Below are 14,001 nucleotides of genomic sequence, written 5' to 3' on the forward strand. Positions count from 1 at the left end.
TGTTTCTCTTTTGAAGCATAATCAACTAATTGATCTAACAAACGAAGAAGAGTATTGTTGGGAAGGTGATATTTTGAATGATATTCCATATGGTTGGGGAGAAGTGTTTGATATTTCGAATCGTTTGGTTTATGTAGGATTTAGAATATACAATGAAAAGGTATGCTTTGGCAGATCTTATTATCCATTAACTGGAATACTGGAGTATGAAGGAAACTATTGTAAGGGGAAAAGATGGGGATTTGGGCGCTTATATGATGAGAGTGGGATATTGGAATATGAGGGCTTATGGCTAAACAACGAAAAGATGAACCATTATTGCTGTTTGTCCTGTAGAGAATGCGTTCAACTCTCAGGAATTCATTCACTCATTAATGAAATAAAAATTGGTGAAAACTGTTGTAGGACCTCTACAATGTTTTCATTTCATCATTACTGTAACCTACAGAGTTTAGTCATAGGAGATCAGAGTTTTGTTGATGTTCGCCGAGTTCGTATCCAGTCAAATCCCAAGTTAGAGCAGATCTCTCTTGGATCTCATGTTTTTGAACATGCTGAAGATCTCATTATAGATGGTAGGAATCATTTGTACAGTTGAGTCTAGATTTGGCTAGTCTTTTGTCACTGACATTAGGCCAGTGGTGTCTGTACGGTGAATCAAAGCTCTCAACAGCAAATATCGCTACAGAACCATTTGAATACTCAAATCGCCTAATGTTTCGCCGTTTACAAAATCTAGTTCAGATTGAAGCGAAAGGATTTAATTTTCATTTCTTTGGAATAGCCATTATCGATGGTTTGATGATTGCTTGGTTATTCAATAGATTGTCCTTCTCTTAAGGTTTTGCATTTGCCCTCCGATGCATTTCGGTATATCTATTCCTTGGCTGCGCAGGGTAAACTCTATCCCAATCTTATATACTAGGATCTCCTCTATTGGAGGCAATAATCCGTCAGAATGCTTCTTTTTTATATCTTTATCAGCCTCTTAAACAGTTGTTAATGCCAATATCAAATAGCCTGGAATCACTGGAAATTGATGCCTATACTGGAAATAGCAAGACGTTTTCTTCACTTGAAATCCAGAATCTTCCTCATCTTTGTACAATATCGATTTCATCTTGGAGCTTTGTGTATGTTACTGTTGTGATATGTAAAAACAATCCTCATCTGAAACACATATCTATAAGAGACCACTGTTTCTGCCAATTTCACAAGTCGACAGAGAAGACTACTGTTCATATTCATCATTGTACCGAGCTGCAATCGATTCATATTGAGAAAGAGAGTTTTCGATATTTTCGATCAATTCGAATCGAGGGTAGTTTTGAATCATTAAGTTAACCAATAGATTTGGCAAGTCTGCATAACATAGAATTAGGTGATTCTGTGTTTCAGTTTTGCAGTTCTCTCTCTTTGAAGCGACTGCCTTCTTTGGAAGTGCTTTCTTGTGGGATTACCTCTTTTGCTGGAGATGAAAGATGCACAAAACAGAAAAGCAAACTAAGCTGGGTGGATCTTCCCTTGTTTCGAGAAGTTCGCTGTAGTGAAAAAGCAGAATGCTTTTCCTGTGTGGAATCTGCAATCATTCAAAGTCTACTTTCGAGCATTAATTCATGATATAGACGTTCCAAAACTGGCAAATCTTCCTTCGCACCTCGCGTTTTGCAACATTCGATCACTAAAGGTGGCAAATGCTGCAAATCTCACAGCATGGATAAGCGAGCGTACTAATCTCGATTGGTTATAAACAAACAAACAAGTACCACCTGCTATTTCGTAAATTGCATTAATCTACAAGGAATACTTGGAATTGTTTCTACTTTCTATATATGCGTATCTTGGTTTTCATAATCGGATCATTTGTCATTCCTTCCATCACTTCAAACAAGGGTGCTTTCATCAGTCGTTTGTATATCTGCTGAAATTCTTCTATGCATCAAGAAGCACACATAATATTACCATTTTCTGGATGGCAATCTGTACTGAGCACAAAAAGAATAAGTGAATCGAGAATATTCATTCCCAATTCTCTGAGAGTGAAATGAAATGAACATTCTTACTCATATTGATTTGGTTCGTGTGTGAGATATGAATAGCAAATCTCTAATAACAACTGAATGGTGTTTGTTTCAAATTGAGAAAGCATTTGAGGAGTGATTTCGTTCAAAATCGACTGAAAGTCTTTTGAAAATATGTCAACATCGTTTTCTCTAAAAGATTAAAAAACATAAACTCATTATCATTACTTACATTGCATTCCATAACTTGTTTTTCACCTTCATTGTATCTTCATCGATGATTAATTCTTCTTCAGAAGCAGAAGCAGAAGCAGAAGCAGAAGCAGAAGCAGAGATAGACGGAGAATCCTCATAGGTTGGCTTTTCAGGAAGGGGTGGAAGATGGACTTCTAATCCATATTGGCGATAGACTTCCTCCGTTTTATCAACCCCATCATGAATGAATCTTACTACATAAAACACATTATGACATCTTTACTTATATGATTTACTTCGGTTTTCGGAACTTGTTTCTCTGCTGGAGAGTGAGGGGGTGTAATATGGATCGAAAATGAAGGAGAGGCTGGATGTGGATCTTGTTTTGGTTCAATACTCTTTTTATCTTCTTGGAAAGACAAGCTCACCAAATCCTAAATATCACGGATCATCCATTTATCAACAAATGAAGTATCTGCCACTTTTCTTTTCTTCGCTATGGGAAATGACTTGGTAGAAACTATTTCCGAATCGTTAACCGTGGTAGAACGTTTCGTTATTGAACCAGTAACGTTCAGATGTTGGTTTTTCTTCCTGTCTTGTAGATACTTTTTCATGCGAGCTCTACGAAATATTCTTTTTCCATACCATACTTCGCTCCTCCCATCCAATTCATTGCAGTATTTGAACGTTTTTCATTTGGAGGGAATTCAACAAACAAAATAATTCATATTTTTGGAATTGCAGTTATTTCAATTGGCTATGCCTTACTTTAATTGGAGAATAAATCTCCATCAGACACAGAATTTTACACTTGTGGATTGTCCTTCTCCTGGGATTGAACTTGAGTTATTTTTTCTTCTGTTTGAGGAGCGTTAACACTGTTTCCCTCGGTTTGAGGAACACTAACGGTACTTTCCTCTGTTTGGGGAACATGAACACTGTTTTCCTTCGTTTGGGGAACATCTACGGTGTTTCCCACTGTTTGAGGCGCATTGACGCTGTTTCTTTCTGTTTCGGGAATAGTAAGTGTTATTTCAGCTATTTGAGGAATAACAACGGTTTCTTCCGATGTTTTCTCTCCATTCAACTCACTTAGCTCAATTGACTTCGAATCGCCGTTATACAGAGATTTCTTGCCAATTATCTTAGCATTCGTCCAAGTACTCACATAGAGCATAATGCAAAAACCAATGAACCCAAAGACAGATGAGAAATAGTAGATAGATTCACTATCACGCGTATATATGGCAGATAATACCAATGGACCGACAATTAAGGAAAAAGAGCAAAACAAGTTATTCCAAGAAAGAACAGTTCCCTGATAATCAGGATTGGTTGTGGTCTATTCGTTATATTCATATCCACCATATTGTACAGAAATAATCGATGCGGAAGTGGGGCTACTACAACAGTAGCCAATCCAAAGCAAATAGCTTGCCATGATATTTCCATAAACATTGCTGATTGCTCCCATTAAAATGTAGGATATGAGTTGCGTAAATAGACCGATAGCGGCCAAGTTTGGAATGCAAATGTACTTCGTTACCCAAGGATACGCAAATGCCTGAAGCACAAAACATAAAAAGCTTTGTATTATTACAATAATACTATGAATGACAAGCAGTATAAATGATTACGAATAAGTAAGAGAATTAATTTGCCATTTATCTTTCACATAGATTCCATAGCGAGAGTCAAAAGCGCTAATTACCCATTTATTGCAGAACTCGACGATAAAGCAAAGAACCATCGTTGAGGTCACTTTCACTTTCACTTTTAATTCTGATTTTGATTTTGATTTTGATTTTGATTTTAATTTTATTTCTAATTTTAGTTTTTTATGTTTTTCTTTTGCTTCCGCATGTATGTCACATTTATTCACTTCACTCTGCTTTGCTTTCTTTGCCTTCAGTTCTTTCTCTTTCAGAATTTTAGGATTTGACTCTTTCAAAAAGATCAGTGCTACGATCATAGCAATTCCCGATACAACTCCAGCAACATACATCGGGAAGTGGTTGCTTATTTGAGCCAATATACCACCAATTGCAGGTCCGACAATATAGGCAAAGGAAATACAAGCATCTAAACGAGATAAATATTTGTTTCGGTCTTCTGCTACTGTTACATCAGCAACAACTCTAAATTTCATAATATTGTCATTCGTTTACGCTTGAACCAAAATTTGAGATCCTGCAAATAATCCGGTGAATGCTCGCCAGAATATGAGAGGCCACATTGTATTCGACATTCCTTGAAACAGAGAACCTATATCCTTATATTGTCCTACTATTTCTACCAAAGCACGACCCAAACAATGACAACAACAAAAATGGTCTTCTTCCAAAAGAATCGCTACCAGGACCCATGATCAATAAACCTAAACTATATATATCTATGATTGTAATATACTAATGAGTTGCATGACAGAATACGCACTAAATAGCAAACCTTCTTGCATTGAAGTGGAATCAAGCTCGTCAGCCAGATAAGGAAGAATAGGCACAATAAGCGCATGGTTTAAGGTATCAAGAAAAACTGTGATGAATGCTAATACTAAAATAGTCCTTTCTCTCTTGTTAATTGCCATAGTATTGATATGTGGATTGCTACCGTGTGTGTACTATACATAATAAGTCTGTTTTAAAAATACCTCCACTTAACAAATGTTAAATAGAATTATTGCAGATAGATAACATAAGATCTTTGTTTTCTATAAACAGAAACACCCTAGATTTCAATAATATGCCATTCGATTCTGATACCATCAAAACATTCTTTCGCATGTCAAATTCATTGTTCTAGTACTTTTACTACACTCAAATAACACAACTACCTTCCGTGATACAATCCTCTTTCCATACACATTGCTTATTAACAAAATTAATACGATTACCTTTAGAAATCTCATTTTGATCGATTTCAATTCATTTCATACATTTTCGGAATTCCAATTTTACTTCACATTTCAAAATATGATCAACTTAACACTCATTCGAAATATCATATCGAGTTTATTTACATTAATCTATATAAACACATATTGTTTTTTGTAAGTATGAGTTTGAAGTATAACAAATAGATATGGTTTGTTTTGTATGTTACGTGGAGAAGGGAGTCCATTTCGCATATCCAAAGAGGTAAATCGTAAAACTGGAGTGTGAACTAGGTAACTCACATATTTCATCCCCGTTTCTATGTAACAGAAGACTCAAAACCTGTACGAACTGGTCATACAATGTATTTTGTAAATCATCGTTCGTTTGCTGACTACTTTGTTGATTGTTTCTTAACCGGCGGTTCGAGCTATTTATCGCGATTGGCAATAATATTATTTGCTCCTGGTCCTAGTTATTGTGGATATCTATTGAATTTCGTATGGTTTTTCTTTAAACGTCGTGGAATGGATCGTAAATGGTTCACTCGCTTTACAGCTTCGAAATGGCATGTTCGGTAACTGATTTTGAACGTTTCTTTAACTTTAGATACAACAACGGATGTATTGCTTATCCTGAAGGTCGAATATTGAAAGAAAGTAGAAAGTCCCAACTTCGTACAGGAGTGATGGAAGTTGCATACAATTTGAACTGTCCTTGTCAGATAATAATAAAACGTGGAACAGAAAACATAATAAATCAAGACAACTTCGAATTACTGGAAAATGTGCCTGTAACGGTGTGTGTATCGGAGGTTTTGATTCCTCACGACTATAAATCGAAAGAAGAATGGTTTAATAAAGTAGGTGATGTATGGGATAAAACGAATGAAAGTTTGGAGAGGTGTAAAATTGGTAAAGAGATAATCGCTCCACTTCCTGGAGTGAATACTGATTTATGTATTGATGAGAAGATATCTGAGAATGCAATCGTGTATTCTGTTTCGGTGATAATTGGTTTAGTTGCTTTATGTTATGCATTGTATCATATGTAAACATATATGTTTGTTGATATGTTTGTTATAGATATATGAATGTTATATGTAATAATGTGAATATCGTTTATAAAGGTATATTTGATTCCTGTTAACAATAACAATCGAAATGAAATTGAAATTGAAATTGAAATTGAAATTGAAATTGAAAATGATTCGATTGTATACAGACTTTGAATTGGAATGAGTGAAAATAAACAATGATGGAGTTAAACGATGTTAACTTATTCTTTGTTGGGTGTTTGATCATTCTCGGAAGGTTTTTGTTTCAGATTTCAATCAATAGACACATCTTTTGTCTACAAACAAACAGAGATTTGCGAAAACCTTCTCTATCAATTTCAAACACTTCAGGCTTCTAGTCTTATATCAGGTTGATGTGCTTGTCGGAGCAGCGTTCTATACTCCTGAATCAATGCCCATCCATTTGTAATGAACGCCGTTACCGTCCCCTTTCTATCTGCCCTTCCCGTTCTTCCGGCTCGATGCAAAAACTTCTCGATCGTGTCGGGCATCTCATAGATAATCACATTATCGACACAAAGATCGATTCCTCGCTCCAAAAGCGACGAAGTAACGAGAATATCGAGTCCTCCTATTCTCTTCATTTCTCTCCAATCCTCACCTTCTGTAAACGCACGCATAATCGCGTCTCGAATCCTCTGCGGGTACTGACTGTGGATTCCACAGCAATGAAACTGTTCTTGGCGGAGTTTCGCCACCAGATCTTCAATCGCTCCGATGCTATTCACGAAAATCAGGACAGGAGGCTGTTGAATCATCCGCAGCACATCCAGCAGCTTGCTCTAGCAATAACCATGCTATTCAAAGCGAACGAATCGATTCTGGAAGGAGATGAGGAAGCTGTTGACTTGGATATTCGGGCTGAGTTGTCCCTGCAGACTGCGCAGCCCATTCGTGCTGACAGTGATTGCGTCGATCACGCAGCTGTTGATTAGACGCTGCACGGAGATCGGGAACGTGGCCGAGCACAGCTAGACTATGAAAGCAAAGCAAAAAAGCAAACAATCGTCTGTACGGTTTCATCAGGAAGCATGTTTGCGATCTAAAGGAGAGCTGAATACAGATGATGATGCTACGTATCGGATTTGGTTCTCCATTTCCACATCGACGGCTTTGTCCGCCTCGTCAAGTACAAACACTTTCACTTCGTTTAATGAGACCAGCTTTTTGTGAAGCAGATCGATTAATCGTCCTGGAGTGCAAACGATCACATCAATTCCGCCTTGAAGGGCTGATTGCTGATCTTCGATCGATTCGCCACCCCACGCCCCCAGAACGCGGTGTTGGTATTTTCCATCAGGGGTATAACGACGCTGAACGTAACGGAAAGAATTGAGACATTACTGAATCCAAATTGGTATCGTAAAAGAGATGAGGAGATCTTTCTTTTACGAGAGGAGCGCAAATAAAATAGGAGAATTCTCGCATTACTTGGGCTGCTAGTTCACGGGTTGGCTCAATGACGACCACGGAAGGATTAGCAGAGGGCGGATTGATCTGGAAAAGCTTTAGAATAGGAAGAATAAACGCAAGAGTCTTGCCTGATCCCGTTCCAGAGTGGATGATTACATCACGTCCAGTCAGAACCATGGGAATGGCCTGCATCTGAATGGGAGTCGGAACCTAAAGCTAAAGTAGAGTTTGATACACATACACTGATTTCGCGAAAAAAGAGACGTTTTGCAACAGGATCCTCTAGCTTCAGGTCTTGAAAGTGCATAATGGGCCCGCTCAGATCATCTCCAGTTACCTGAATATGGTTTTGCATTCTAACGAGCACAGATTCGTCGTGTGTTAACCTTGATTGGAAGCATCCATGATATATATTCTTTCGGGTTTCAGTATAGTCGATTCTTTGTATCTTCCGGATTGGTATGAAAACTCGCTCTCCCGAAGCAGTTATTGATCCCTCATTAAATGCTTCATAAAGATCGTTTGATCCTGAGCGTTTAGATGACCCACTTTTGTCCATTTAATAAATTATAGTTAGTTATATTTTTTGGGAAGAATGCAAGTGAATGGTTTTATATTCTAAACTGATATGTAGACTCCTGAAGAATATATTAAGCAACAGCTGCGTTCAGCTCCCGATGATTTTGGAGCTTTCTATGATCCTTCAAGAAAGACGAAGCAAGTGTGGAAGTGGGAAAAATTCGAAAGGTTGGCGGAAAATCAGAACGGTTCGAACTCTGCCTCTTTTTTCCTTGCACGCAGAGCAAAGTTTTTGGACCACGACAGACTAGACAGACTGAGGAGAGAAGATGAACAAAGAAAATTAGATTTGGAAGCGAAGGAAATCGCTGCTGCAAACAAAGCCGAAGTAGATCGAAAACTAGCAAAGAACCGACTAAAGCGTCAAAAGAAGAAGGAAAGAAAGGAAAAGTATGAGCTTCGTCAAAAGGGCGAATTACCACCCGTAGCTGTAAAGAAGATTGTCCGCGATGAATCCGCTGTAAAATCGGTTGCTGATTCCATCCGAGTTCAAAATGAACAAGAATCTTGATTGAATTGTTAACAAACAGCATTTACGCACTTAATAGCTTAAGCGATCTTCTCATCTGATCTTCATACGCTGTAGGGAGGAGAGGCAGATCCATCTCATCAGATCCATCCTCCCCTACAAAAGGAGCAAATTTCTCAGGAGGCAACATAGCGCAAGTAAAGTGATCCGCATTTCGATCCAGTCCGATATTCCAACAATTCCTTCCCTCCAAGCCTGCCTCTTGGAGTCGTGTAAGCAGTTGGGTTCGCGGAACGTTGTACGGAGCCACCACGCATTCTGCCGAGTCTGTCTGAACGAAGAGAGGGTTTGTAGGAGTGTAGAGGTAGAGCAGGAGGCCGCTGCTCGCTCTAGATGTCAGCGAGGAAGCGAAGCGAGACGAGACGAGAAGGCGGCCGCAGCAGACAGAGAGCGTCACGTTGCTGCAGTTGTGAAGCACAACGATGTGCGAGACCACGGCGAGCTGAACGGTGCAGCCGACGCAGTCCTTCATAACAACGAACGTGAATCAAAGAAACAAAAGAGGAGAGCAAAGCAGAGCAAAGCAGAGCAAAGCAGAGCAAAGCAGAGCAAAGCAGAGCAAAGCAGAGCAAAGCAGAGCAAAGCAGAGCAAAGCAGAGCAAAGCAGATCAAAGCAACACAAAACAACACAACACAAAACAAAACAACACAACACAAAAAGGATATGAATAGCGGTTGCTGTCTTCGATGAGACAGTTTTCACATCGAAGCAGATACAGCGTTTGGCTCGCTGTACTCTCCGATTTCTCAGCCACGCGGTCTTGCAGCATGTGAAACAAAGCGGGCTCGCGTTGGAGCAGTCGGCGATTGAGCCACTCGGGGAAGGGAACCAGCGAAATGTTATTTTCGATCAAAAGAATCAGATCGAAAACGCTGTAAAAACCCGATTCATCCAGCAGAGAGCTCGGAAGCACGCGCTGCAGCGGTTCCGATTCGCTCTCCGTCTCGCCTCCGCGGAGTAAGAGAGAGAGTGAGTCCAGCGTGTCCTTCGTAATACGCAGACAGGGGATAAAAAAGTTGTAATCGCCATCGATCGCAAGCCGAACGATTTCCTCGACATCATCGTCTGGCTGCTGCTCGTAATAGAGGCAGACCAAGAGGATGAGGAGATTGTCGAACACAAATGTCGAGCGTGTGATGAACTCAGCGTTGTAGGCCGTCTCGTATTGCTTTGATTAACAACAGCAGTCAATATTTTACCAATTGGGATGTGTAGACATCGTTTCTCCCGTAGATCTCGTTCGACATGGACAGAAAAGACTGCATGTCGAACGAAGTGTCAACCACATGTTTAGAGTATAGCTGAATAAAGAAAAACAGGATCAATAGGTCACAATTTAAAAATGAAGCTAGGTATAAGTCAAGAAAAAGTCGAATTACAGGTAGATCTGGTAAATGACTGCATCACTTCAAATGATCTAGACAATCACCCCTCTGCTTTTTAATATACAAAATAGCTTCATTTTCACGAACTAGACTGGATTCAGCCGTAAAGGTACGCCAATCACACATACTAAAACGGTATAAAATAGCAACGTTCTGTACTCAATCTGACTTATTCCAAGGCGCTTTAGACCCAGAGAAAGACGAATCAAATCTTCGAGTGTAAACGCCGTATCCTCTTGGCTCCTCCTCAACTCTAGCGACAAAATGTCAAAGGTATGATGGTTTACCGCAAAATAAACCATCTGGTCCAAGTTCTAATCTTCTATGAAACTCCCTGAAGAACCACAAATGTTTTTGTGCTATGGTGTGCCACTATCAGAGTAGACTGAATTGGCCTATAGTTCTTGGTCTATTCGTTGTATTTTTCGCCGTATTGATTTCTGCACTGTTTTTCCGTTAGGTCAGGAATATGATTTGGTATTCTGCTAACTACAGTCTAGAAGTTAGTGATGTAATGTCGTCCTTTAGTAAGGTGATCTTTGCTGTTGTTATCTCAAGACGGTGTTTTTTTCGTTTCCAATAAGGAGTTAAATGATAGAGAATTTTTTTGTTGGAATTCTTCTCTCATCCATTTCCATTCAGACTATAATCGATACCAAAGTTACTTTCTTGTCATGGTCACGACGATTAACAATATCTCTGTACGTTTTTGATGGTTACTCACAACACAGGAAATTAACAAAGATGTTTCTAATACTCTCTACACATTATCTTACTTTCAAAAGCATTATTCATTTAAAGCAGTTATCTTTTCTAAATCGAGAGTCGTGGATGAGTTCTGCAAACATTATGGACTGACAGTAATAACCGAATTCTCGTATTTTCATTATTGCCATCGTTCTGTACTTACGCTTAGCACAAACCCCTATTCTCTCCCATATTTTAACTTCATGCTCAACCAAGCGCGCTTTCTCTTTTCGTCCGCCCACTACGGCTATCTGAATAGCGACATTTTGGTCTCCACCGAACTATTCCGCACTCTCCACGAATGCCAGCATTTAGTGAGTCGAGGTGTCGTGAAGCCAAACGTATTTCCCTTTCTCCCTTTCTCCCTTCTAGTATCTACTAGCCGGCCGTGTTCACGAAATCGACATTTCTCTAATCCCATCGATCCCCACATCCTCAGAGCCCTTCGACTCGATCGTTTTTCGTCTTGCGAACTCTTCGCGTGCCGCGTTGCGACATATCCACAGCGCGGTTGGGATTGTTTCGCCGTAATGATCGTAGGATTACTTCGTGTTTTCGAGCGCGATGGACCTGTCGAAGCTGCACAACGTGGTGGTGGGGCGAAGCCGGATTGACAACTATTTGATGGATGTGCCGCGAAGACAAGGCGGCTCGTTGATTGATGCGACATTGCAGAGTGAGGAAGGAGCGCGGGGTTAAGCGTAGTTCCAGCCGTACATCAAGGGCTTTGCGGGTTTATGTGTCGTGCGAAGCCAATGCGCCTTTCGTTCATGAACCACAATTGGAACCGTTTTTATCTTCTGTCGCCTTGGGTTGGGTTTGGATCGTTAAATAGGGCTGATTACACCTTTCGTTCGTTAGAGGGGGGTTCTTGATTGATAGATGAGGAATTGCGTAAAAAGTATAAGGGTTTGGTAATCCATTTGTGGTAATTTTTTCAATTCTCAGTATTTGTATGTGTTTGTTGGATCTGTTGAACATTTATGAGATGTCCTATTTGCTATGAACGGATTACGTCTACCAATGTAGATTTCAGTGAGTTTGTCTACTGTTAGAGATGCGTCGTTTTACCCTGCTTTCACGAATATTGCTATCACTGCATTGTTCACTGGTTCAAATGCAAGCCTGTTTGTCCTTCCTGCTTTGATAAGTGCGCTTTTCATATTAAATCCATTCTTATTGTTTAGAAGTTGGTATATAGTGTACAGTATCCGTTCTGAAGATAATTTCAAGTTAATCGAAGTACGAAAGAACACTCTTGAAATTGACTGTCCTCCGATTTATCATCCCCATCTTTTTGTCAACAGTCGAGGAGAATATGAATGCTCTGTGATAGAAACGAATCGAATCCGACAACTTCTCGGTCTCTCTCCCCTTGAAGAATATAGTTCTTTGTTAATGAAACACAAGAGTATAAATGAATTACTGAATAAACATATCGATAACTATTCCAAACGCAGCAAAACCTAAACAACTCATACACGCACTCTAGCACTAAGCAAGCAAACGAGTTACTTACCTGAAGACCTCGCTTGCTTCCAGTAACCAAGCCAACTCCACAACCAGCAATAGCGTTTGTTAAAATGTTCTTTCTCCCCACAACACGCTCAATGACACATTCCAGTCCTCCATATACAGCTATCTCTCAACTCATTTACGAACAAATACCGCCGAAAGATGCCATCATTCGTGCTGAACCTTTTCCCCTCAGGTACATGAAACGGAATGGCTTTTTGAACTACAAAACTGGAATGAATAATATAATAACTACTTCTTGTAACAGTGTAGTTGCTGTTGTCTTTTCTGGAACATTACCAACATACGGCATTCCTGATGTAAACAGGCTGAAAGCTCCCATAAACAAACCAAAACCAGCTCCAAGGGGTACAGCTAATTGATTACCATCATTCGCAATTTCATACCAAGCACTAAATTTTGCAGCCCTCTAATAAAGCAACTGTTAGAAATCTCGCCAATATTAGAAGGCATATAGTTAAAGGTTTTATCTCTACTATCAATGAAAAAAGAACAATAGTACTTCGGAGGAGTGTCGTACAACCACAGCAATGACTCCCTTTTTGGAATTGTGGTAGCTACAGGAAACTTGCTGTATTTTGGCTTTGTTTTCAGCAAAATCTCTTCCAGTTTCTTAGGATCAATCGATTCCATATCGAAAAAAGAACAAATAATAAGTATTGATTGACGATAAAGGTAGTTTGTACACAGAGCCGCAGTTCGAATCCTGACCCAGATTTTTTCCCCATCATGGATAACGGAGAAAAACAGTACTATTCTCTTCATGGACATGCAAGGAACAATAATGTCGAAGAAATGATCAAGTTACTAAATAGTCGAGAAAATGTAAACGCCAAAGATAAATTGCACAGGTATGGTTTTATTCGTTGAAGTCCGAAGTAGAACACCGCTCCATCTTGCTTGTTATGCTGGAAGTCTGGATGCTGCGCGCTTGTTGATCGAATCTGGAGCGGATGTGAACGCAATTGGTATGGATAGCGTGACACCTCTCGCATTTGCAGTAATGAAAAATCACATTGAGATTGTACTTCTTTTTTTATTTGGCATTCATATTGAGGTACGCTTGCTGCTGACAAATGGAGCTGTTTCTGGAATAAATGCAAAGTTCAACAAGGATTCAACGACTTGTCTCCTCGTTGCTGCAAAGAATAATAACAAAGATATGGTGAAGCTGCTATTAGACATGGGGAGCAATCCGAATTTGAGTAATAAACAAGGTCAGCGACCTATCGACGTGTGTAATGATGAAGATGTTTTTCCTTTTCTCCGTATTTACAACTAGATAAAAAAGATGATAAGTGAGTATACGAAAAAGTGGAACGATGAAAAGAAGAAACAAGTTGCAGAGCGAAGGAAAAATGTAGGAGAAGTGATCACTTATAATAGTAGAAACGCCTTCATCGCGAACAGAGAGAAATAGAAAAGAAGAAGAAGGAGGAGGAGGAGGAGGAAGAAGAAGAAGAAGATAACGATAAAGATAAAGATAAAGATAAAGATAAAGACAAAGAGCAGCAGGATAGGGAACACAGAAAATCAAGCGAACCCACTGAATCTGCTCCCAAAAAGTTAGACTTGAAGAGGTTGGCAATTGCGTTAAATGATGATAGTGATTAATGCTCATAGTTTTTTGTACACATGAGT

At 39.4% G+C, this 14,001-nt stretch overlaps 6 protein-coding genes; 3 read left to right on the forward strand and 3 right to left on the reverse strand.

Annotated features, from left to right (window-relative positions):
* Positions 1-1,761: 1,761 nt before the first annotated feature.
* Positions 1,762-8,142, reverse strand: GSBLH_T00004443001 (uncharacterized protein; the record flags this gene model as incomplete). XM_013043336.1 has 7 exons in its annotated part: positions 1,762-1,794; positions 1,824-1,932; positions 1,963-2,033; positions 2,064-2,176; positions 7,232-7,483; positions 7,515-7,793; positions 7,825-8,142. 7 exons carry the CDS (start codon positions 8,140-8,142, stop codon positions 1,773-1,775), a joined length of 1,164 nt encoding a protein of 387 aa, XP_012898790.1. The 3' UTR covers positions 1,762-1,772.
* A 46-nt stretch (positions 8,143-8,188) lies between these two features.
* GSBLH_T00004444001 (uncharacterized protein) lies at positions 8,189-8,671 on the forward strand (the record flags this gene model as incomplete). XM_013043337.1 has 1 exon in its annotated part: positions 8,189-8,671. One exon carries the CDS (start codon positions 8,189-8,191, stop codon positions 8,411-8,413), a length of 225 nt encoding a protein of 74 aa, XP_012898791.1. The 3' UTR covers positions 8,414-8,671.
* Positions 8,672-9,058: 387 nt separating this feature from the next.
* On the reverse strand, positions 9,059-10,379 carry GSBLH_T00004445001 (uncharacterized protein; the record flags this gene model as incomplete). XM_013043338.1 has 5 exons in its annotated part: positions 9,059-9,860; positions 9,892-10,040; positions 10,072-10,109; positions 10,142-10,204; positions 10,237-10,379. The coding sequence occupies 5 exons, from the start codon at positions 10,377-10,379 to the stop codon at positions 9,300-9,302; spliced, it is 954 nt and encodes a 317-aa protein (XP_012898792.1). The 3' UTR covers positions 9,059-9,299.
* A 648-nt stretch (positions 10,380-11,027) lies between these two features.
* On the forward strand, positions 11,028-11,710 carry GSBLH_T00006809001 (uncharacterized protein; the record flags this gene model as incomplete). The annotated part of the gene is made up of 5 exons (XM_013043339.1): positions 11,028-11,165; positions 11,197-11,334; positions 11,365-11,500; positions 11,530-11,641; positions 11,707-11,710. 5 exons carry the CDS (start codon positions 11,028-11,030, stop codon positions 11,708-11,710), a joined length of 528 nt encoding a protein of 175 aa, XP_012898793.1.
* A 559-nt stretch (positions 11,711-12,269) lies between these two features.
* Positions 12,270-12,993, reverse strand: GSBLH_T00006810001 (Tim22; the record flags this gene model as incomplete). Its single annotated transcript, XM_013043340.1, has 6 exons — positions 12,270-12,290; positions 12,344-12,462; positions 12,493-12,562; positions 12,596-12,714; positions 12,747-12,835; positions 12,863-12,993. 6 exons carry the CDS (start codon positions 12,991-12,993, stop codon positions 12,270-12,272), a joined length of 549 nt encoding a protein of 182 aa, XP_012898794.1.
* Positions 12,994-13,089: 96 nt separating this feature from the next.
* GSBLH_T00004446001 (uncharacterized protein) lies at positions 13,090-13,642 on the forward strand (the record flags this gene model as incomplete). The annotated part of the gene is made up of 2 exons (XM_013043341.1): positions 13,090-13,211; positions 13,243-13,642. 2 exons carry the CDS (start codon positions 13,090-13,092, stop codon positions 13,640-13,642), a joined length of 522 nt encoding a protein of 173 aa, XP_012898795.1.
* Between the last annotated feature and the right edge of the window lie 359 nt (positions 13,643-14,001).

Source organism: Blastocystis hominis (genome assembly GCF_000151665.1).
Source record: "Blastocystis hominis, Singapore isolate B (sub-type 7) whole genome shotgun sequence assembly, scaffold_7".
NCBI lineage: Eukaryota > Bigyra > Opalinata > Blastocystidae > Blastocystis > Blastocystis hominis.